The sequence below is a fragment of the Salmo trutta genome, chromosome 1 (genome assembly GCF_901001165.1).
Source record: "Salmo trutta chromosome 1, fSalTru1.1, whole genome shotgun sequence".
Taxonomy (NCBI): domain Eukaryota; kingdom Metazoa; phylum Chordata; class Actinopteri; order Salmoniformes; family Salmonidae; genus Salmo; species Salmo trutta.
Window position 1 is genome coordinate 77,843,452 of NC_042957.1, and position 25,000 is coordinate 77,868,451.

General features: G+C 44.1%; 1 protein-coding gene across 1 annotated transcript in view; it reads right to left on the reverse strand.

The window, feature by feature from the left end:
- LOC115208319 (H(+)/Cl(-) exchange transporter 7) overlaps nucleotides 1-25,000 on the reverse strand; it is an 82,903-nt gene that overhangs the window by 15,044 nt on the left and 42,859 nt on the right. Inside the window, exons 18-24 of the mRNA XM_029776273.1 lie at nucleotides 23,795-23,846; nucleotides 23,452-23,579; nucleotides 21,431-21,516; nucleotides 20,496-20,628; nucleotides 20,274-20,333; nucleotides 19,885-20,061; nucleotides 17,770-17,850 (exon numbers count right to left, since the gene is read on the reverse strand). Coding sequence (XP_029632133.1) covers nucleotides 17,770-17,850; nucleotides 19,885-20,061; nucleotides 20,274-20,333; nucleotides 20,496-20,628; nucleotides 21,431-21,516; nucleotides 23,452-23,579; nucleotides 23,795-23,846 — 717 coding nt within the window. The remainder of the gene's footprint in view (nucleotides 1-17,769; nucleotides 17,851-19,884; nucleotides 20,062-20,273; nucleotides 20,334-20,495; nucleotides 20,629-21,430; nucleotides 21,517-23,451; nucleotides 23,580-23,794; nucleotides 23,847-25,000) is intronic.

Here is a 25,000-nt window from a genome sequence, read left to right on the forward strand (position 1 = left end):
AAGAGACAGGTTATACCAGACCTACAACCTATAGAGAAGAGACAGGTTAACCAGACCTACAACCTATAGGAGGAGAGACAGGTTATACCGCTACAACCTATAGAGAGACAGGTTATAACCGACCTACAACCTATAGAGAGACAGGTTATACCAGACCTACAACCTATAGAGAGACAGGTTTACCGACCTCCAACCTACAGAGGACAGGTTATACCAGACCTACCTATAGAGAGAGGTTATACAAGCCTACAACCTATAGAGAGACAGGTTATACCAGACCTACAACCTATAGAGAGGAGAGACAGGTTATACAGACCTACAACCTATAGAGAGAGAGACAGGTATACCAGACCTACACCTAGAGAGGACAGGTTATACCAGACCTACAACCTATAGAGAGAAGAGACAGGTTTATACCAGACCTACAACCTATAGAGAGAAGAGACAGGGTTATACCAGACCTACAACCTATAGAGAGACAGGTTATACCAGACCTACAACCTATAGAGAGACAGGTTATACCAGCCTACAACCTATAGAGAGACAGGTTATACCAGACCTACAACTATAGAGAGACAGGTTATACCAGACCTACAACCTATAGAGAGACAGGTTATACCAGACCTAAACATATAGAGAAGAGACAGGTTATACCAGACCTACAACCTATAGAGAGACAGGTATACCAGACCTACAACCTATAGAGAGAAGAGACAGGTTATACCAGAACTACCAACTATAGAGAGGAGAGACAGGTTATACCAGACCTACAACCTATAGAGAGACAGGTTATACAGACCTACAACCTAAGAGAGACAGGTTATACCAGACCTACAACCTATAGAGAGAAGAGACAGGTTATACCAGACCTACAACCTATAGAGAGAAGGACAGGTATACCAGACCTACAACCTATAGAGAGAAGAGACAGGTTATACCAGACCTACAACCTATAGAGAGGAGAGACAGGTTATACCAGACCTACAACCTATAGAGAGACAGGTTATACCAGACCTACAACCTATAGAGAGAGGACAGGTTATACCAGACTACAACTATAGAGAGGAGAGACAGGTTATACCAGACCTACAACTATAGAGAGGAGAGACAGGTTATACCAGACCTACAACCTATAGAGAGAGAGGACAGGTATACCAGACCTACAACCTATAGAGAGAAGAGGACAGGTTATACCAGACCTACAACCTATAGAGAGAAGAGACAGTTACCAGACCTACAACCTATAGAGAGGAGAGACAGGTTATACCAGACCTACAACCTATAGAGAGGAGGACAGGTTATACCAGACCTACACCTATAGAGAGAAGAGACAGGTTATACCAGACCTACAACCTATAGCGAGACAGGTTATACCAGACTACAACCTATAGAGAGGAGAGACAGGGTTATACCAGACCTACACCTATAGAGAGACAGGTTATACCAGACCTACAACCTATAGAGAGACAGGTTATACCAGACCTACAACCTATAGAGAGACAGGTTATACCAGACCTACACCCTACAGAGAGACAGGTTATACCAGACCTACAACCTATAGGAGACAGGTATCAAGACCTACAACCTATAGAGAGACAGGTTATACCAGACTACAACCTATAGAGAGAAGAGACAGGTTATACCAGCCTACAACCTATAGAGAGAAGAGACAGGTTATACCAGACCTACAACCTATAGAGAGAAGAGACAGGTTATACCAGACCTACAACCTATAGAGAGAAGAGACAGGTTATACCAGACCTACAACCTATAGAGAGAATTGACAGGTTATACCAGACCTACAACCTATAGAGAGAATTGACAGGTTTACCAGACCTACAACTATAGAGAGAATTGACAGGTTACCAGACTACAACTATAGAGAGACAGGTTATACCAGACCTACAACCTATAGAGAGACAGGTTATACCAGACCTACAACCTATAGAGAGACAGGTTATACCAGACCTACAACCTATAGAGAGAAGAGACAGGTTATACCAGACCTACAACCTATAGAGAGACAGGTTATACCAGACCTACAACCTATAGAGAGACAGGTTATACCAGACCTACAACCTATAGAGTGACAGGTTAAACCAGACCTACAACCTATAGAGAGGAGAGACAGGTTATACCAGACCTACAACCTATAGAGAGGAGAGACAGGTTATACCAGACCTACAACCTATAGAGAGATAGGTTATACCAGACCTACAACCTATAGAGAGGAGAGACAGGTTATACCAGACCTACAACCTATAGAGAGACAGGTATACCAGCCTACAACCTATAGAGAGAAGAGACAGGTTATACCAGACCTACAACCTAAGAGAGAAGAGACAGGTTATACCAGATACCAACCTATAGAGAGAAGAGACAGGTTATACCAGACCTACAACCTATAGAGAAGAGACAGGTTATACCAGACCTACAACCTATAGAGAGACAGGTTATACCAGACCTACAACCTATAGAGAGAAGAGACAGGTTATACCAGACCTAAACCTATAGAGAGGAGAGACAGGTTATACCAGACTACAACCTATAGAGAGGAGAGACAGGTTATACCAGACCTACAACTATAGAGAGAAGAGACAGGTTATACCAGACCTACAAACCTATAGAGAGACAGGTTATACCAGACCTACCAACCTATAGAGAAGGGACGAAAGTTATACCAGACCTACAACCTATAGAGAGAGGACAGGTTATACCAGACCTACAACCTATAGAGAGAGAGACAGGTTAACCAGACCTACAACCTATAGAGGAGAGACAGGTTATACCAGACCTACAACCTATAGCGAGCAGGTTATACCAGACCTACAACCTATAGAGAGAGAAGAGAAGGTTATACCAGACCACAACCTAGAGAGGAGACAGGTTATACCAGACCTACAACCTATAGAGAGACAGGTTATACCAGACCTACCTATAGAGAGACAGGTTATACCAGACCTACAACCTATAGAGAGAGAAGGTTATACCAGAATACAACCTACAGAGAGACAGGTTATACCAGACCTACAACCTATAGAGAAGGTTATACAGACCTACACACCTATAGAGAGACAGGTTATACCAGACCTACAACCTATAGAGAGGAGAGACAGGTTATACCAGACTACAACCTATAGAGAGAAGAGACAGGTTATCCAGACCTACACCTATAGAGAGGAAGAGACAGGTTATACCAGACCTACAACCTATAGAGAGAAAGAGACAGGTTATACCAGACCTACAACCTATAGAGAGAAGAGACAGGTTATACCAGACCTACAACCTATAGAGAGACAGGTTATACCACCTACAACCTATAGAGAGAAGGACAGGTTATACCAGACCTACAACCTATAGAGAGACAGGTTATACCAGACCTACAACATATAGAGAGACAGGTTATACCAGACCTACAACCTATAGAGAGACGGTTATACCAGACCTACAAACTATAGAGAGAGAGACAGGTTATACCAGACCTACAACCTATAGAGAGACAGGTTATACCAGACCTACAACCTATAGAGAGAAGAGACAGGTTATACCAGACTACACCTATAGAGAGGAGAGACAGGTTATACCAGACCTACAACCTATAGAGAGACAGGTTATACCAGACCTACAACTATAGAGAGACAGGTTATACCAGACCTACAACCTATAGAGAGAAGAGACAGGTTATACCAGACCTACAAACTTATAGAGAGAAGAGGACAGTGTTATACCAGACCTACAACCTCTAGAGAGAAGAGGACCGGTTATACCAGACCTACAACCTATAGAGAGAAGAGACAGGTTATACCAGACCTACAACTTATAGAGAGACATGGTTATACCCGACCTACAACCTATCCGAGAGAATAGGACACGGTCTACCAGAACCTCAACACCTATTAGAGAGGAGAGACAGGTTTATACCAGACCTACAACCTATAGAGAGGAGAGGACAGGTTATACCAGACCTCCAACCTATAGCGAGAAGAGACAGGTTATAAGCAGAACCTACAACCTCATAAGAGAGACAGGTATAGACCCAGACCTCAACCTATAGAGAGAAGAGACAGGTTATACCAGACCTACAACCCTATAGAGGAGGAGAGACAGGTTATACCAGGACCTACAACCTATAGAGGAGGAGAGGACAGGGTATACCAGACCCTACAACCTATAGAGAGAAGAGGACAGGTTATACCAGACCTACAACCTATAGCGAGACAGGTTATACCAGACCTACAACCTATAGAGAGGAGAGACAGGTTATACCAGACCTACAACCTATAGAGAGACAGGTTATACCAGACCTACAACCTATAGAGAGACAGGTTATACCAGACCTACAACCTATAGAGAGACAGGTTATACCAGACCTACACCCTATAGAGAGACAGGTTATACCAGACCTACAACCTAGAGAGAGAGAGAGACAGGTTATACCAGACCTACAACCTATAGAGAGAAGAGACAGGTTATACCAGACTACAACCTATAGAGAGAAGAGACAGGTTATACCAGACCTACAACCTATAGAGAGAAGAGACAGGTTATACCAGACCTACAACCTATAGAGGAGATTGACAGGTTATACCAGACCTACAACTATAGAGAGAATGACAGGTTATACCAGACCTACAAACCTATAGAGAGAATGACAGGTTATACCAGACCTACAACCTATAGAGAGACAGGTTATACCAGACCTACAACCTATAGAGAGACAGGTATACCAGACCTACAACCTAGAGAGACAGGTTATACCAGACCTACAACCTATAGAGAGAAGAGACAGGTTATACCAGACCTACAACCTAAGAGAGGACAGGTTATACCAGACCTAAAACCTATAGAGAGACAGGTTATACCAGACCTACAAACCTATAGAGTGACAGGTTAAACCAGACCTACAACCTATAGAGAGGAGGAGACAGGTTATACCAGACCTACAACCTATAGAGAGGAGAGACAGGTTATACCGACCTACAACCTATAGAGAGATAGGTTATCCAGACCTACAACCTATAGAGAGGAGAGACAGGTTATACCAGACCTACAACCTAGAGAGACAGGTATACCAGACCTACAACCTATAGAGAGACAGGTTATACCAGACCTACAACCTATGAGAGAAGAGACAGGTTATACCAGACCTACAACCTATAGAGAGAAGAGACAGGTTATACCAGACCTACAACCTATAGAGAAGAAGAGACAGGTTATACCAGACCTACACCTATAGAGAGAAGGGGACAGGTAAAACCTGCAGGTTATACCAGACCTACAACCTTATAGAGAGAAGAGCCAGGTTATACCAGACCTACACCTATAGAGAGAATTGACCGGTTATACCAGCCCTCACCTATAGAGCGAATTGACCGGTTATACCAGACCTACACCTATAGAGAGAATTGACAGGTTATTACCAGACCTACAACCTATAGAGAGAATTGACAGGTTATACCAGACCTACACCCTATAGAGAGACAGGTTATTACCAGACCTACAACCTATAGAGAGACAGGTTATAACCAGCCCTACAACCTATAGAGAGACAGGTTTTACTACCAGCCCTACAACCTATAGAGAGAAGGAGACAGCGTTATACCAGACCTACCAACCTATAGAGAGGACAGGTTATACCAGGACCCTACAACCTATAGAGAGACAGGTTATACCAGACCTACAACCTATTTAGAGTGACAGTTTTAACCAGACCTACAACCTATAGAGAGGAGAGACAGGTTATACACAGACCTACAACCTATAGAGAGAGAGACAGGTTATACCAGACCTACAACCTATAGAGAGACAGTTATACCAGACCTACAACCTATAGAGAGACAGGTTATACCAGACCTAAACCTATAGAGAGACAGGTTATACCAGACCTACAACCTATAGAGAGACAGGTTATACCAGACCACAACCTATAGAGAGAAGAGACAGGTTATACCAGACCTACAACCTATAGAGGACAGGTTATACCAGACCTACAACCTATAGAGAGAAGAGACAGGTTATACCAGACCTACAACCTATAGAGAGACAGGTTATACCAGACCTACAACCTATAGAGAGAGAAGAGACAGGTTATACCAGACCTACAACCTATAGAGAGACAGGTTATACCAGACCTACAACCTATAGAGAGACAGGTTATACCAGACCTACAACCTATAGAGAGACAGGTTATACCAGACCTACAACCTATAGAGAGAAGAGACAGGTTATACCAGACCTACAACCTATAGAGAGACGAGGACAGGTTATACCAGACCTAACCATAGAGAGACGAGACAGGTTATACCAGACTACAACCTATAGAGAGAAGAGACAGGTTATACCAGACCTACAACCTATAGAGAGACCGGTTATACCAGACCTACAACCTATAGAGAGAAGAGACAGGTTATACCAGACCTACAACCTATAGAGAGACAGGTTATACCAGACCTACAACCTATAGAGAGACAGGTTATACCAGACCTACAACCTATAGAGAGACGGTATACCAGACATACAACCTATAGAGAGAAGGTCTATACCCGACCTACAACCTATAGAGAGAAGCGACAGGTTATACCAGACCTACAACCTATAGGAGAAGAGACAGGTTATACCAGACCTACAACCTATAGAGAGAAGAGACAGGTTATACCAGACCTACAACCCTATAGAGAGAAGAGACAGGTATACCAGACCTACAACCTATAGAGAGAAGAGACAGGTTATACCAGAACCTACAACCTATAGAGAGGACAGGTATACCAGACCTACAACCTATAGAGAGAAGAGGCAAGGTTATACCAGACCTACAACCTATAGAGAGAAGAGACAGGTTATACCAGACTACAACCTATAGAGAGAGAGACAGGTTATACCAGACCTACAACCTATAGAGAGAAGAGACAGGTTATACCAGACCTACAACCTATAGAGAGAAGAGACAGGTTATACCAGACCTACAACCTTAGAGAGAGAGACAGGTTATACCAGACCTACAAACTATAGAGAGACAGGTTATACCAGACCTACAACCTATAGAGAGAAGAGACAGGTTATACCAGACCTACAACCTATAGAGAGAAGAGACAGGTTATACCAGACCTACAACCTATAGAGAGACAGGTTATACCAGACCTACAACCTATAGCGAGACAGGTTATACCAGACCTACAACCTATAGAGAGAAGAGACAGGTTATACCAGACCTACAACCTATAGAGAGACAGGTTATACCAGACCTACAACCTATAGAGAGACAGGTTATACCAGACCTACAACCTATAGAGAGACAGGTTAAACCAGACCTACAACCTATAGAGAGGAGAGACAGGTTATACCAGACCTACAACCTATAGAGAGGAGAGACAGGTTATACCAGACCTACAACCTATAGAGAGACAGGTTTATACCAGACCTACAACCTATAGAGAGGAGAGACAGGTTATACCAGACCTACAACCTATAGAGAGACAGGTTATACCAGACCTACAACCTATAGAGAGGACAGGATATACCAGACCAACCACCTATAGAGAGGAGAGACAGGTTATACCAGACCTACAACCTATAGAGAGAGAGACAGGTTTATACCAGACCTACAACCTATAGAGAGAAGAGACAGGTTATACCAGACCTACAACCTATAGAGAGACAGGTTATACCAGACCTACAAACTATAGAGAGGAGAGACAGGTTATACCAGACCTACAACCTATAGAGAGAAGAGACAGGTTATACCAGACCTACAACCTATAGAGAGACAGGTTATACCAGACCCACAACCTATAGAGAGAAGAGACAGGTTATACCAGACCTACAACCTATAGAGAGAAGAGACAGGTTATACCAGACCTACAACCTATAGAGAGAAGAGACAGGTTATACCAGACCTACAACCTATAGAGAGAAGAGACAGGTTATACCAGACCTACAACCTATAGAGAGAAGAGACAGGTTATACCAGACCTACAACCTATAGAGAGGAGAGACAGGTTATACCAGACCTACAACCTATAGAGAGGAGAGAACAGGTTATACCAGACCTACAACCTATAGAGAGGAGAGACAGGTTATACCAGACCTACAACCTATAGAGAGGAGAGACAGGTTATACCAGACCTACAACATATAGAGAGACAGGTTATACCAGACCTACAACATATAGAGAGACAGGTTATACCAGACCTACAACCTATAGAGAGACAGGTTATACCAGACCTACAACCTATAGAGAGACAGGTTATACCAGACCTACAACCTATAGAGAGACAGGTTATACCAGACCTACAACCTATAGAGAGACAGGTTATACCAGACCTACAACCTATAGAGAGGAGAGACAGGTTATACCAGACCTACAACCTATAGAGAGGAGAGACAGGTTATACCAGACCTACAACCTATAGAGAGGAGAGACAGGTTATACCAGACCTACAACCTATAGAGAGACAGGTTATACCAGACCTACAACCTATAGAGAGACAGGTTATACCAGACCTACAACCTATAGAGAGACAGGTTATACCAGACCTACAACCTATAGAGAGACAGGTTATACCAGACCTACAACCTATAGAGAGACAGGTTATACCAGACCTACAACCTATAGAGAGACAGGTTAAACCAGACCTACAACCTATAGAGAGACAGGTTAAACCAGACCTACAACCTATAGAGAGACAGGTTAAACCAGACCTACAACCTATAGAGAGACAGGTTATACCAGACCTACAACCTATAGAGAGAAGAGACAGGTTATACCAGACCTACAACCTATAGAGAGGACAGGTTATACCAGACCTACAACTATAGAGAGAAGAGACAGGTTATACCAGACCTACAACCTATAGAGAGAAGAGACAGGTTATACCAGACCTACAACCATATAGAGAGGAAGAGACAGGTTATACCAGACCTCAACCTATAGAGAGGAGAGACAGGTTATACCCGACCTACAACCTATAGAGAGGAGAGACCAGGTTATACCAGACCTACAAACCTATAGAGAGGAGAGGACAGGTTATACCAGACCTACCACCTATAGAGAGGAGAGACAGGTTATACCAGACCTACAACCCTATAGAGAGAAGAGACAGGTTATACCAGACCTACACCTATAGAGAGACAGGGGGTTTTATACCAGACCTACAACCTATAGAGAGCCGGTTTATACCAGACCTACAACCTATAGAGAGACAGGTTATACCAGACCTACAACCTATAGAGAGACAGGTTAAACCAGACCTACAACCTATAGAGAGGAGAGACAGGTTATACCAGACCTACAACCTATAGAGAGGAGAGACAGGTTATACCAGACCTACAACCTATAGAGAGACAGGTTATACCAGACCTACAACCTATAGAGAGGAGAGACAGGTTATACCAGACCTACAACCTATAGAGAGACAGGTTATACCAGACCTACAACCTATAGAGAGACAGGTTATACCAGACCTACAACCTATAGAGAGGAGAGACAGGTTATACCAGACCTACAACCTATAGAGAGAAGAGACAGGTTATACCAGACCTACAACCTATAGAGAGAAGAGACAGGTTATACCAGACCTACAACCTATAGAGAGACAGGTTATACCAGACCTACAAACTATAGAGAGGAGAGACAGGTTATACCAGACCTACAACCTATAGAGAGAAGAGACAGGTTATACCAGACCTACAACCTATAGAGAGACAGGTTATACCAGACCCACAACCTATAGAGAGAAGAGACAGGTTATACCAGACCTACAACCTATAGAGAGAAGAGACAGGTTATACCAGACCTAAACCTAGAGAGAGACAGGTTATACCAGACCTACAACCTATAGAGAGAAGAGACAGGTTATACCAGACCTACAACCTATAGAGAGAAGAGACAGGTTATACCAGACCTACAACCTATAGAGAGAGAGACAGGTTATACCAGACCTACAACCTATAGAGAGGAGAGACAGGTTATACCAGACCTACAACCTATAGAGAGGAGAGACAGGTTATACCAGACCTACAACCTATAGAGAGGAGAGACAGGTTATACCAGACCTACAACCTATAGAGAGGAGAGACAGGTTATACCAGACCTACAACATATAGAGAGACAGGTTATACCAGACCTACAACCTATAGAGAGACAGGTTATACCAGACCTACAACCTATAGAGAGACAGGTTATACCAGACCTACAACCTATAGAGAGACAGGTTATACCAGACCTACAACCTATAGAGAGACAGGTTATACCAGACCTACAACCTATAGAGGACAGGTTATACCAGACCTACAACCTATAGAGAGGAGAGACAGGTTATACCAGACCTACAACCTATAGAGAGGAGAGACAGGTTATACCAGACCTACAACCTATAGAGAGACAGGTTATACCAGACCTACAACCTATAGAGAGAAGAGACAGGTTATACCAGACCTACAACCTATAGAGAGACAGGTTATACCAGACCTACAACCTATAGAGAGACAGGTTATACCAGACCTACAACCTATAGAGAGACAGGTTATACCAGACCTACAACCTATAGAGAGACAGGTTATACCAGACCTACAACCTATAGAGAGACAGGTTAAACCAGACCTACAACCTATAGAGAGACAGGTTAAACCAGACCTACAACCTATAGAGAGACAGGTTAAACCAGACCTACAACCTATAGAGAGACAGGTTATACCAGACCTACAACCTATAGAGAGAAGAGACAGGTTATACCAGACCTACAACCTATAGAGAGACAGGTTATACCAGACCTACAACCTATAGAGAGAAGAGACAGGTTATACCAGACCTACAACCTATAGAGAGAAGAGACAGGTTATACCAGACCTACAACCTATAGAGAGAAGAGACAGGTTATACCAGACCTACAACCTATAGAGAGGAGAGACAGGTTATACCAGACCTACAACCTATAGAGAGGAGAGACAGGTTATACCAGACCTACAACCTATAGAGAGGAGAGACAGGTTATACCAGACCTACAACCTATAGAGAGGAGAGACAGGTTATACCAGACCTACAACCTATAGAGAGACAGGTTATACCAGACCTACAACCTATAGAGAGAAGAGACAGGTTATACCAGACCTACAACCTATAGAGAGAAGAGACAGGTTATACCAGACCTACAACCTATAGAGAGAAGAGACAGGTTATACCAGACCTACAACCTATAGAGAGAAGAGACAGGTTATACCAGACCTACACCCTATAGAGAGACAGGTTATACCAGACCTACAACCTATAGAGAGGAGAGACAGGTTATACCAGACCTACAACCTATAGAGAGACAGGTTATACCAGACCTACAACCTATAGAGAGACAGGTTATACCAGACCTACAACCTATAGAGAGACAGGTTATACCAGACCTACAACCTATAGAGACAGGTTATACCAGACCTACAACCTATAGAGAGAAGAGACAGGTTATACCAGACCTACAACCTATAGAGAGGAGAGACAGGTTATACCAGACCTACAACCTATAGAGTGACAGGTTATACCAGACCTACAACCTATAGAGAGACAGGTTATACCAGACCTACAACCTATAGAGAGACAGGTTATACCAGACCTACAACCTATAGAGAGAAGAGACAGGTTATACCAGACCTACAACCTATAGAGAGAAGAGACAGGTTATACCAGACCTACAACCTATAGAGAGGAGAGACAGGTTATACCAGACCTACAACCTATAGAGAGACAGGTTATACCAGACCTACAACCTATAGAGAGACAGGTTATACCAGACCTACAACCTATAGAGAGACAGGTTATACCAGACCTACAACCTATAGAGAGACAGATTAAACAAGACCTACAACCTATAGAGAGACAGGTTATACCAGACCTACAACCTATAGAGAGACAGGTTATACCAGACCTACAACCTATAGAGAGACAGGTTATACCAGACCTACAACCTAGAGAGACAGGTTATACCAGACCTACAACCTATAGAGAGACAGGTTATACCAGACCTACAACCTATAGAGAGGAGAGACAGGTTAAACCAGACCTACAACCTATAGAGAGAAGAGACTGGTTATACCAGACCTACAACCTATAGAGAGACAGGTTATACCAGACCTACAACCTATAGAGAGAAGAGACAGGTTATACCAGACCTACAACCTATAGAGAGACAGGCTAAACCAGACCTACAACCTATAGAGAGAAGAGACAGGTTATACCAGACCTACAACCTATAGAGAGACAGGTTATACCAGACCTACAACCTATAGAGAGACAGGTTATACCAGACCTACAACCTATAGAGAGGACAGGTTATACCAGACCTACAACCTATAGAGAGGAGAGACAGGTTATACCAGACCCACAACCTATAGAGAGAGAGAAGGTTATACCAGACCTAACCTATAGAGACAGGGTAGACCACAGGACCTCACCTATAGAGCCTTAGAGACACAGGTTACATGACCTAACATCAGCCTATAGAGAGACAGGTTATACCAGACCTACAACCTATAGAGAGAAGAGACAGGTTATACCAGACCTACAACCTATAGAGAGAAGAGACAGGTTATACCAGACCTACAACCTATAGAGAGGAGAGACAGGTTATACCAGACCTACAACCTATAGAGAGAAGAGACAGGTTATACCAGACCTACAACCTATAGAGAGACAGGTTATACCAGACCTACAACCTATAGAGAGGAGAGACAGGTTATACCAGACCGACAACCTATAGAGAGAAGAGACAGGTTATACCAGACCTACAACCTATAGAGAGAAGAGACAGGTTATACCAGACCTACAACCTATAGAGAGAAGAGACAGGTTATACCAGACCTACAACCTATAGAGAGACAGGTTATACCAGACCTACAACTTATAGAGAGACAGGTTATACCAGACCTACAACCTATAGAGAGACAGGTTATACCAGACCTACAACCTATAGAGAGACAGGTTATACCAGACCTACAACCTATAGAGAGACAGGTTATACCAGACCTACAACCTATAGAGAGACAGGTTATACCAGACCTACAACCTATAGAGAGACAGGTTATACCAGACCCACAACCTATAGAGAGAAGAGACAGGTTATACCAGACCTACAACCTATAGAGAGACAGGTTATACCAGACCTACAACCTATAGAGAGACAGGTTATACCAGACCTACAACCTATAGAGAGACAGGTTATACCAGACCTACAACCTATAGAGAGACAGGTTATACCAGACCTACAACCTATAGAGAGACAGGTTATACCAGACCTACAACCTATAGAGAGGAGAGACAGGTTATACCAGACCTACAACCTATAGAGAGGAGAGACAGGTTATACCAGACCTACAACCTATAGAGAGAAGAGACAGGTTATACCAGACCTACAACCTATAGAGAGACAGGTTATACCAGACCTACAACCTATAGAGAGACAGGTTATACCAGACCTACAACCTATAGAGAGACAGGTTATACCAGACCTACAACCTATAGAGAGACAGGTTATACCAGACCTACAAGCTATAGAGAGACAGGTTATACCAGACCTACAACCTATAGAGAGAAGAGACAGGTTAAACCAGACCTACAACCTATAGAGAGAAGAGACTGGTTATACCAGACCTACAACCTATAGAGAGACAGGTTATACCAGACCTACAACCTATAGAGAGAAGAGACAGGTTATACCAGACCTACAACCTATAGAGAGACAGGCTAAACCAGACCTACAACCTATAGAGAGAAGAGACAGGTTATACCAGACCTACAACCTATAGAGAGACAGGTTATACCAGACCTACAACCTATAGAGAGACAGGTTATACCAGACCTACAACCTATAGAGAGACAGGTTATACCAGACCTACAACCTATAGAGAGACAGGTTATACCAGACCTACAACCTATAGAGAGACAGGTTATACCAGACGTACAACCTATAGAGAGACAGGTTATACCAGACCTACAACCTATAGAGAGGAGAGACAGGTTATACCAGACCTACAACATATAGAGAGACAGGTTATACCAGACCTACAACCTATAGAGAGACAGGTTATACCAGACCTACAACCTATAGAGAGACAGGTTATACCAGACCTACAACCTATAGAGAGACAGGTTATACCAGACCTACAACCTATAGAGAGACAGGTTATACCAGACCCACAACCTATAGAGAGAAGAGACAGGTTATACCAGACCTACAACCTATAGAGAGAAGAGACAGGTTATACCAGACCTACAACCTATAGAGAGACAGGTTATACCAGACCTACAACCTATAGAGAGGAGAGACAGGTTATACCAGACCTACAACCTATAGAGAGGAGAGACAGGTTATACCAGACCTACAACCTATAGAGAGAAGAGACAGGTTATACCAGACCTACAACCTATAGAGAGAAGAGACAGGTTATACCAGACCTACAACCTATAGAGAGACAGGTTATACCAGACCTACAACCTATAGAGAGACAGGTTATACCAGACCTACAACCTATAGAGAGACAGGTTATACCAGACCTACAAGCTATAGAGAGACAGGTTATACCAGACCTACAACCTATAGAGAGAAGAGACAGGTTATACCAGACCTACAACCTATAGAGAGGAGAGACAGGTTATACCAGACCTACAACCTATAGAGAGACAGGTTATACCAGACCTACAACCTATAGAGAGAAGAGACAGGTTATACCAGACCTACAACCTATAGAGAGAAGAGACAGGTTATACCAGACCTACAACCTATAGAGAGGAGAGACAGGTTATACCAGACCTACAACCTATAGAGAGAAGAGACAAGTTATACCAGACCTACAACCTATAGAGAGACAGGTTATACCAGACCTACAACCTATAGAGAGGAGAGACAGGTTATACCAGACCGACAACCTATAGAGAGAAGAGACAGGTTATACCAGACCGACAACCTATAGAGAGAAGAGACAGGTTATACCAGACCTACAACCTATAGAGAGAAGAGACAGGTTATACCAGACCTACAACCTATAGAGAGAAGAGACAGGTTATACCAGACCTACAACCTATAGAGAGACAGGTTATACCAGACCTACAACTTATAGAGAGACAGGTTATACCAGACCTACAACCTATAGAGAGACAGGTTATACCAGACCTACAACCTATAGAGAGACAGGTTATACCAGACCTACAACCTATAGAGAGACAGGTTATACCAGACCTACAACCTATAGAGAGACAGGTTATACCAGACCTACAACCTATAGAGAGACAGGTTATACCAGACCCACAACCTATAGAGAGAAGAGACAGGTTATACCAGACCTACAACCTATAGAGAGACAGGTTATACCAGACCTACAACCTATAGAGAGAAGAGACAGGTTATACCAGACCTACAACCTATAGAGAGACAGGTTATACCAGACCTACAACCTATAGAGAGACAGGTTATACCAGACCTACAACCTATAGAGAGAAGAGACAGGTTATACCAGACCTACAACCTATAGAGAGGAGAGACAGGTTATACCAGACCTACAACCTATAGAGAGAAGAGACAGGTTATACCAGACCTACAACCTATAGAGAGACAGGTTATACCAGACCTACAACCTATAGAGAGGAGAGACAGGTTATACCAGACCGACAACCTATAGAGAGAAGAGACAGGTTATACCAGACCTACAACCTATAGAGAGAAGAGACAGGTTATACCAGACCTACAACCTATAGAGAGAAGAGACAGGTTATACCAGACCTACAACCTATAGAGAGACAGGTTATACCAGACCCACAACCTATAGAGAGACAGGTTATACCAGACCCACAACCTATAGAGAGGAGAGACAGGTTATACCAGACCTACAACCTACAGAGAGACAGGTTATACCAGACCTACAACCTATAGAGAGACAGGTTATACCAGACCTACAACCTATAGAGAGACAGGTTATACCAGACCCACAACCTATAGAGAGAAGAGACAGGTTATACCAGACCTACAACCTATAGAGAGAAGAGACAGGTTATACCAGACCTACAACCTATAGAGAGACAGGTTATACCAGACCTACAACCTATAGAGAGGCGAGACAGGTTATACCAGACCTACAACCTATAGAGAGACAGGTTATACCAGACCTACAACCTATAGAGAGACAGGTTATACCAGACCTACAACCTATAGAGAGGAGCGACAGGTTATACCAGACCTACAACCTATAGAGAGACAGGTTATACCAGACCTACAACCTATAGAGAGAAGAGACAGGTTATACCAGACCTACAACCTATAGAGAGGAGAGACAGGTTACACCAGACCTACAACCTATAGAGAGACAGGTTATACCAGACCTACAACCTATAGAGAGAAGAGACAGGTTATACCAGACCTACAACCTATAGAGAGGAGAGACAGGTTACACCAGACCTACAACCTATAGAGAGACAGGTTATACCAGACCTACAACCTATAGAGAGACAGGTTATACCAGACCTACAACCTATAGAGAGACAGGTTATACCAGACCTACAACCTATAGAGAGACAGGTTATACCAGACCTACAACCTATAGAGAGGAGAGACAGGTTATACCAGACCCACAACCTATAGAGAGAAGAGACAGGTTATACCAGACCTACAACCTATAGAGAGGAGAGAACCACAGGTTCCACTGACATCACACATCAGTCTACTTATTTTAAGTCTAGTTGTCATTTCTTTGCTGTTTTTGCATTCTTAAGCTGTATGACGCTTGCTTGTTTTTAAAGGCGTTTTAAATTGAACAGAGTGACTGAGGATGCCACTTTCTCTGTATCTTTATCCCACCACATTAAAAGAGCCGGTGCTTCCGAAAGCTTCTGATCACGTCCTGTCCATATGCTCTGCTTTAGGCTCAGAGAACAGGCTTCTGATCACGTCCTGTCCATATGCTCTGGTTTAGGCTCAGAGAACAGGCTACTGATCACGTCCTGTCCATATGCTCTGCTTTAGGCTCAGAGAACAGGCTACTAATCACATCCTGTCCATATGCTCTGCTTTAGGCTCAGAGAACAGGCTACTGATCACGTCCTGTCCATATGCTCTGCTTTATGCTCAGAGAACAGGCTACTGATCACGTCCTGTCCATATGCTCTGCTTTAGGCTCAGAGAACAGGCTACTGATCACGTCCTGTCCATATGCTCTGGTTTAGGCTCAGAGAACAGGCTACTGATCACGTCCTGTCCATATGCTCTGCTTTAGGCTCAGAGAACAGGCTACTGATCACGTCCTGTCCATATGCTCTGCTTTAGGCTCAGAGAACAGGCTACTAATCACATCCTGTCCATATGCTCTGCTTTAGGCTCAGAGAACAGGCTTCTGATCACATCCTGTCCATATGCTCTGCTTTAGGCTCAGAGGACAGGCTACACAGCAGAATGGTGCTGTTTAATAACGTTAGATAAAGCTGAATCAGTGTCTGCAAAGATCACATCAGGATCCCAGTATTCTACATAACAATATAACAGCATAGTATGTTACTGTAAGACTGAAACACTCCCATCTACAGCCACATTTAATACATTATTATCATCATTAGAGAACAAGGACTGGTCCCAAATGGTATAAGTACACTATATAGGGAATAGGACATCATTTGTAGAAAAATATTAAATATATGCTATTAACAGATACAAAATCTATATAGTTGAACCTATACACACCAGCGTATATACACATACATTATCACACACACGCAGTACCGTAGGTGTACACACACACACAGTAACTCACCCTGTTCTCGCTGTCCACTACCACCAGGTGTCTGAGACCCAGAGCTCTGAACAACTTAAACACACGAGGAAGAGACGTCTCCTGGGGGAGAGAGGGGGGGGGGGGACGATCAAAAGTGTGTACGTGTGTGTGTGTGTGTGTGTGTGTGTGTGTGTGTGTTTTTACAGTGCCTTCAGAAAGTATTCACACCCCTTGACATTTTACACATTGTTGTTTTACAGTTTAAATCTCTATATAAATGTAGATGTGTTACAGTTTAAATCTCTATATAATGTAGAGGTGTTACAGTTTAAATCTCTATATAAATGTAGAGGTGTTACAGTTTAAATCTCTATATAAATGTAGAGGTGTTACAGTTTAAATCTCTATATAAATGTAGAGGTGTTACAGTTTAAATCTCTATATAAATGTAGAGGTGTTACAGTTTAAATCTCTATATAAATGTAGAGGTGTTACAGTTTAAATCTCTATATAAATGTAGAGGTGTTACAGTTTAAATCTCTATATAAATGTAGAGGTGTTACAGTTTAAATCTCTATATAAATGTAGAGGTGTTACAGTTTAAATCTCTATATAAATGTAGAGGTGTTACAGTTTAAATCTCTATATAAATGTAGATGTGTTACAGTTTAATCTCTATATAAATGTAGATGTGTTACAGTTTAAATCTCTATATAAATGTAGATGTGTTACAGTTTAAATCTCTATATAAATGTAGATGTGTTACAGTTTAAATCTCTATATAAATGTAGATGTGTTACAGTTTAAATCTCTATATAAATGTAGATGTGTTACAGTTTAAATCTCTATATAAATGTAGATGTGTTACAGTTTAAATCTCTATATAAATGTAGATGTGTTACAGTTTAAATCTCTATATAAATGTAGATGTGTTACAGTTTAAATCTCTATATAAATGTAGATGTGTTACAGTTTAAATCTCTATATAAATGTAGATGTGTTACAGTTTAAATCTCTATATAAATGTAGATGTGTTACAGTTTAAATCTCTATATAAATGTAGATGTGTTACAGTTTAATCTCTATATAATGTAGATGTGTTACAGTTTAAATCTCTATATAAATGTAGAGGTGTTACAGTTTAAATCTCTATATAAATGTAGATGTGTTACAGTTTAAATCTCTATATAAAATGTAGAGGTGTTACAGTTTAAATCTCTATATAAATGTAGATGTGTTACAGTTTAAATCTCTATATAAAATGTAGAGGTGTTACAGTTTAAATCTCTATATAAATGTAGATGTGTTACAGTTTAAATCTCTATATAAATGTAGATGTGTTACAGTTTAAATCTCTATATAAATGTGTTACAGTTTAAATCTCTATATAAATGTAGATTTTGTGTCACTGGCCTACACACAACACCCCATTATGTCAAAGTGGAATTCTGTTTTTAGTCATTTGTACATATAATTACAAATGAAAAGCTGAAATGTATTGAGTCAATAAGTATTCAACACCGTTGTTATGGAAACGCCTAAATAAATTCAGGAGTAAAAATGTGCTTAACAAGTCACAATAAGTTGCATGGACTCAGTCTGTGTGTAATAATAGTGGTTAACATAATTTTTGATTCACCACCTCATCTCTGTACCCCACATACACAATTATCTGTAAAGTCTCTGAGTCGAGTAGTGAATTACAAACACAGATTCAACCACAAAGACCAGGGAGGTTTTCCAAAGCCTCGTTAAGAAGGGCTCCTATTGGTAGACAGGGTTGGTAGGTTACTTTCTAAATGTAATCTGTTACTCCCCAAACCCTAGACGGGTCAAAATAAAAAAAAAGCAGACATTGAACATCCCTTTGAGCATGGTGAAGTTATTAATTACACTTTGGATGGTGTATCAAATCACCCAGTCACTACAAAGATACAGGCGTCCTAACTCAGTTGCCGGAGAGGAAGGAAACCGCTCATGAATTTCACCAAGAGGCCAAAGTTGACTTTAAAACAGTTTGAGTTTAATGGCTGTGATAGGAGATAACATTGAAGTTCACTTTGTCATTATGGGGTATTGTGTGTAGATGGTCATAACAACACAATGTGGAATTCATCAAGGGGTATGAGTACTTTCTGAAGGTACTGTATATACCTGTGGTACGGTGTAGGGTGTAGGGTTCATGAACTCTGTAAGGTCCATCATGCACTCCCTCTCATCCTGTGATACGTGGATACTCTGGATGGGGGGGAAGCGTGGGTAGGCATCCCTAAAGTCCTTCAGCTGTAGCTTCCTCTGGGTCAACCTGGATCGAGCCAGCTCTACAAACACCTGGACAGAGACAGAGACCGAGAGGAGAGAGAGAAACAGGGAGGGAGAGAAGGTGAGAGATAAGGAAGAGAGAGAGATTAATACAGAGACAGAGAGGACAGACAGACAGGACAGACAGACAGGACAGATAGACAGGACAGACAGACAGCTATACAGGATAGACAGGACAGACAGGACGGACAGACAGGACAGACACCTAGAGCTTCTCTCACCTTGTGTTTGAGCAGAACAATGAGCTGAGAACGAAGGATGAGTCCACAGACCTTCCCCATCTGAGGAGAGGATGAAGGGATGAGTGAAAGAGAAGACAGAAAGCAGGGATGAATGAAAGAAGGAGAGTCATAGACCATTCAGAGATAGTCAACTTTCTCAGCCAATTAGAAGTCAAGCCCAACTATAAGACATTAATGGCCTTCGGGCGGAGCTTTCCATACATCGTCGCTAGCGGCGACCGGCACGACGACAGGGAAGCCGTTGTGATTGGTGGAGGTGTTGCTAAGGACGTCCACGATGGTGCCAACCTTTTCTATACGGTTAAAACAGGTGACTGGGGCACTCATCACCTCCCTGAGAGAGAGGAAGGATGGAGGGGGGGCCAGATGGAGAGAGAGAGATGGAGGGGGGGCCAGATGGAGAGAGAGAGATGGAGGGGGGGCCAGATGGAGAGAGAGATGGAGGGGGGGGCAGATGGAGAGGGAGAGATGGAGGGGGGGCCAGATGGAGAGGGAGAGATGGAGGGGGGGGCCAGATGGAGAGAGAGATAGAGGGGGGGCCAGATGGAGAGAGAGATGGAGGGAAGGCGAGACGGATGGAGAGAGAGATGGGGGGGCAGATGGAGAGAGAGATGGAGGGGGGGGCAGATGGAGAGAGAGATGGAGGGAAGGCGAGACGGATGGAGAGAGAGATGGGGGGGGCAGATGGAGAGAGAGATGGAGGGGGGGGCAGATGGAGAGAGAGATGGAGGGAAGGCGAGACGGATGGAGAGAGAGATGGGGGGGGGCAGATGGAGAGAGAGATGGAGGGGGGGGCAGATGGAGAGAGAGATGGAGGGAAGGCGAGACGGATGGAGAGAGAGAGATGGAGGGGGGGCCAGATGGAGAGAGAGATAGAGGGGGGGCCAGATGGAGAGAGAGATAGAGGGGGGGCCAGATGGAGAGAGAGATGGAGGGAAGGCGAGACGGATGGAGAGAGAGATGGGGGGGGCAGATGGAGAGAGATGGAGGGGGGGCCAGATGGAGAGAGAGAAAAAGGAGAGTAGTGAGGTCAGAGGGTCAACTGGTAGTTATGCCAATGGGAAACAGGCTCATCGGCCAGTAAGCCTATAGGAGAAGGGCTCACTCAGCAGTCGGGCAATGAGAGAGTGGCTTACCTGGCTGTTAGCCAGTGGGAGGTGGCAGGGGCCTCCAAGTGCAGGAAGGGAACACTCTGCAGCTTGATGTGGATGTCATACAGACCCTAAGAAACAACCAGATGGATTACTACACACTGAACCTCAGAACGACAAATGGTCCACTGAGACACACACACTGAACCTCAGAACGACAAATGGTCCACTGAGACACACACACTGAACCTCAGAACGACAAATGGTCCACTGAGACACACACACTGAACCTCAGAACGACAAATGGTCAGCTGAGACACACACACTGAACCTCAGAACGACAAATGGTCAAGCTGAGACACACACACACTGAACCTCAGAACGACAAATGGTCAAGCTGAGACTTCCGTTGCCACGAGCAGCACCACAGATACTGAGATGAGATGCAACACACAGTCTCCCACAGTATCAGTGGGCAGGGAACTCTCACACAGTCTCCCACAGTGTCAGTGGGCAGGGAACTCTCACACAGTCTCCCACAGTGTCAGTGGGCAGGGAACTCTCACACAGTATCAGTGGGCAGGGAACTCTCCCACAGTCTCCCACAGTATCAGTGGACAGGGAACTCTCCCACAGTCTCCCACAGTATCAGTGGACAGGGAACTCTCCCACAGTCTCCCACAGTATCAGTGGACAGGGAACTCTCTCACAGTCTCCCACAGTCTCAGTGGGCAGGGAACTCTCTCACAGTCTCCCACAGTGTCAGTGGGCAGGGAACTCTCTCACAGTCTCCCACAGTGCCAGTGGGCAGGGAACTCTCCCACAGTATCAGTGGACAGGGAACTCTCACACAGTATCAGTGGGCAGGGAACTCTCACACAGTATCAGTGGGCAGGGAACTCTCACACAGTCTCACACAGTGTCAGTGGGCAGGGAACTCTCTCACAGTCTCCCACAGTCTCAGTGGGCAGGGAACTCTCTCACAGTCTCCCACAGTGTCAGTGGGCAGGGAACTCTCTCACAGTCTCCCACAGTGCCAGTGGGCAGGGAGCTCTCCCACAGTATCAGTGGACAGGGAACTCTCCCACAGTCTCCCACAGTATCAGTGGACAGGGAACTCTCTCACAGTCTCCCACAGTCTCAGTGGGCAGGGAACTCTCTCACAGTCTCCCACAGTGTCAGTGGGCAGGGAACTCTCTCACAGTCTCCCACAGTGCCAGTGGGCAGGGAACTCTCCCACAGTATCAGTGGACAGGGAACTCTCACACAGTATCAGTGGGCAGGGAACTCTCACACAGTATCAGTGGGCAGGGAACTCTCACACAGTCTCACACAGTGTCAGTGGGCAGGGAACTCTCACACAGTATCAGTGGGCAGGGAACTCTCACACAGTCTCACACAGTGTCAGTGGGCAGGGAACTCTCACACAGTATCAGTGGGCAGGGAACTCTCACACAGTATCAGTGGGCAGGGAACTCTCACACAGTCTCAGTGGGCAGGGAACTCTCACACAGTCTCCCACAGTGTCAGTGGACAGGGAACTCTCCCACAGTCTCCCACAGTGTCAGTGGGCAGGGAACTCTCACACAGTCTCCCACAGTGTCAGTGGGTGTGCAGGGGAGAGCTTCAGGCTGTTACTACATGGTAGCTACGTCACCAAGACAACGGAGGAGTTTAGCCCCACCCTTCAACACACTTCACTGACAGGATATTGCTGTTAACGCAATGCGCAGTCCTACATCCATTTTGGGATTTCTAGATGAATAATAAATACTAATTGATTGTTCTAGAAAATAACTTGCATCATGAGCTGATATTAATTGAACTGTTGTACCCCATCAGAACCAAACGATAAGCTACATTAGTCTATTATCTGTAACAAACACTGTACAGCCTCGACATATGGTTCAAACTATGTTGATATTTTTCATGGTCACTCCTTGCATTAATAGTTGTGTCTATTTAAGAGGGGTAACATGTCTTCAGGCCAAGACAGTGGCGGGGAGCCTTGTTTTGGTCCACTACGGTTTGCCCCAGTCAGTATAGTATATGTACCTCAGACTCACCTCCACAAAGTAGTCTCCTACTATCTTGGCCGTCAACAGCACCAACATGATGGGTAGACCGTACGTTACGTTTCCTGTTGCTTCCACCATGATGACTGTTAAACTGAGAGTCATCCTCACTATGCCCCCTAGAGGAGACATTACATTAGTTATTATAATATATATACACACACACACACACACACACACACACACACACACACACAGTGTGACATCTCTAAACCAGACTGATACTATCAGGTAACCAGTCAGTGTGACATCTCTAAACCAGACTGATACTATCAGGTAACCAGTCAGTGGGACATCTCTAAACCAGAGGTAGGACTCCAGGAATGCCACTCACCCAGTTGTGCTGCAGCTCCTATTAAAGCATACTTCCCTGGATCGGCCCAAATCTGAGAAAGAAAGAGACACACACAGACATTATTGACAACAATCTGGCCAGTGTACTATGCTATGCTGTGTTTGTCAAAGCAGCTGTTGAAGAGCCAATGGGTAAAGCAGCAGGCCCCCCCAAGCGTTGACAGCAGAGAGCACTACGGGGTTCAAACCATAGAGCACTACGAGGTTCAAACCATAGAGCACTACGAGGTTCAGACCAGAGAGCACTACGGGGTTCAGACCAGAGAGCACTACGGGGTTCAAACCATAGAGCACTACGGGGTTCAGACCAGAGAGCACTACGGGGTTCAAACCAGAGAGCACTGCGGTGTTCAAACCAGAGAGCACTACGGGGTTCAAACCATAGAGCACTACGGGGTTCAAACCAGAGAGCACTACGGGGTTCAAACCATAGAGCACTACGAGGTTCAAACCATAGAGCACTACGGGGTTCAGACCAGAGAGCACTACGGGGTTCAAACCAGAGAGCACTACGGGGTTCAAACCAGAGAGCACTACGGGGTTCAAACCAGAGAGCACTACGGGGTTCAAACCAGAGAGCACTACGGGGTTCAAACCAGAGAGGACTACGAGGTTCAGACCAGAGAGCACTACGGGGTTCAAACCAGAGAGCACTACGGGGTTCAAACCAGAGAGCACTACGGGGTTCAAACCAGAGAGGACTACGAGGTTCAGACCAGAGAGCACTACGGGGTTCAAACCAGAGAGCACTACGGGGTTCAGACCAGAGAGCACTACGGGGTTCAGACCAGAGAGCACTACGGGGTTCAAACCAGAGAGCACTGCGGTGTTCAAACCAGAGAGCACTACGGGGTTCAAACCAGAGAGCACTACGGGGTTCAAACCAGAGAGCACTACGGGGTTCAAACCAGAGAGCACTACAGGGTTCAAACCAGAGAGCACTACGGGGTTCAAACCATAAAGCACTACGGGGTTCAAACCAGAGAGCACTACGGGGTTCAAACCAGAGAGCACTACGGGGTTCAAACCAGAGAGCACTACAGGGTTCAAACCAGAGAGCACTACGGGGTTCAAACCAGAGAGCACTACGGGGTTCAAACCAGAGAGCACTACGGGGTTCAAACCAGAGAGCACTACAGGGTTCAAACCAGAGAGCACTACGGGGTTCAAACCAGAGAGCACTACG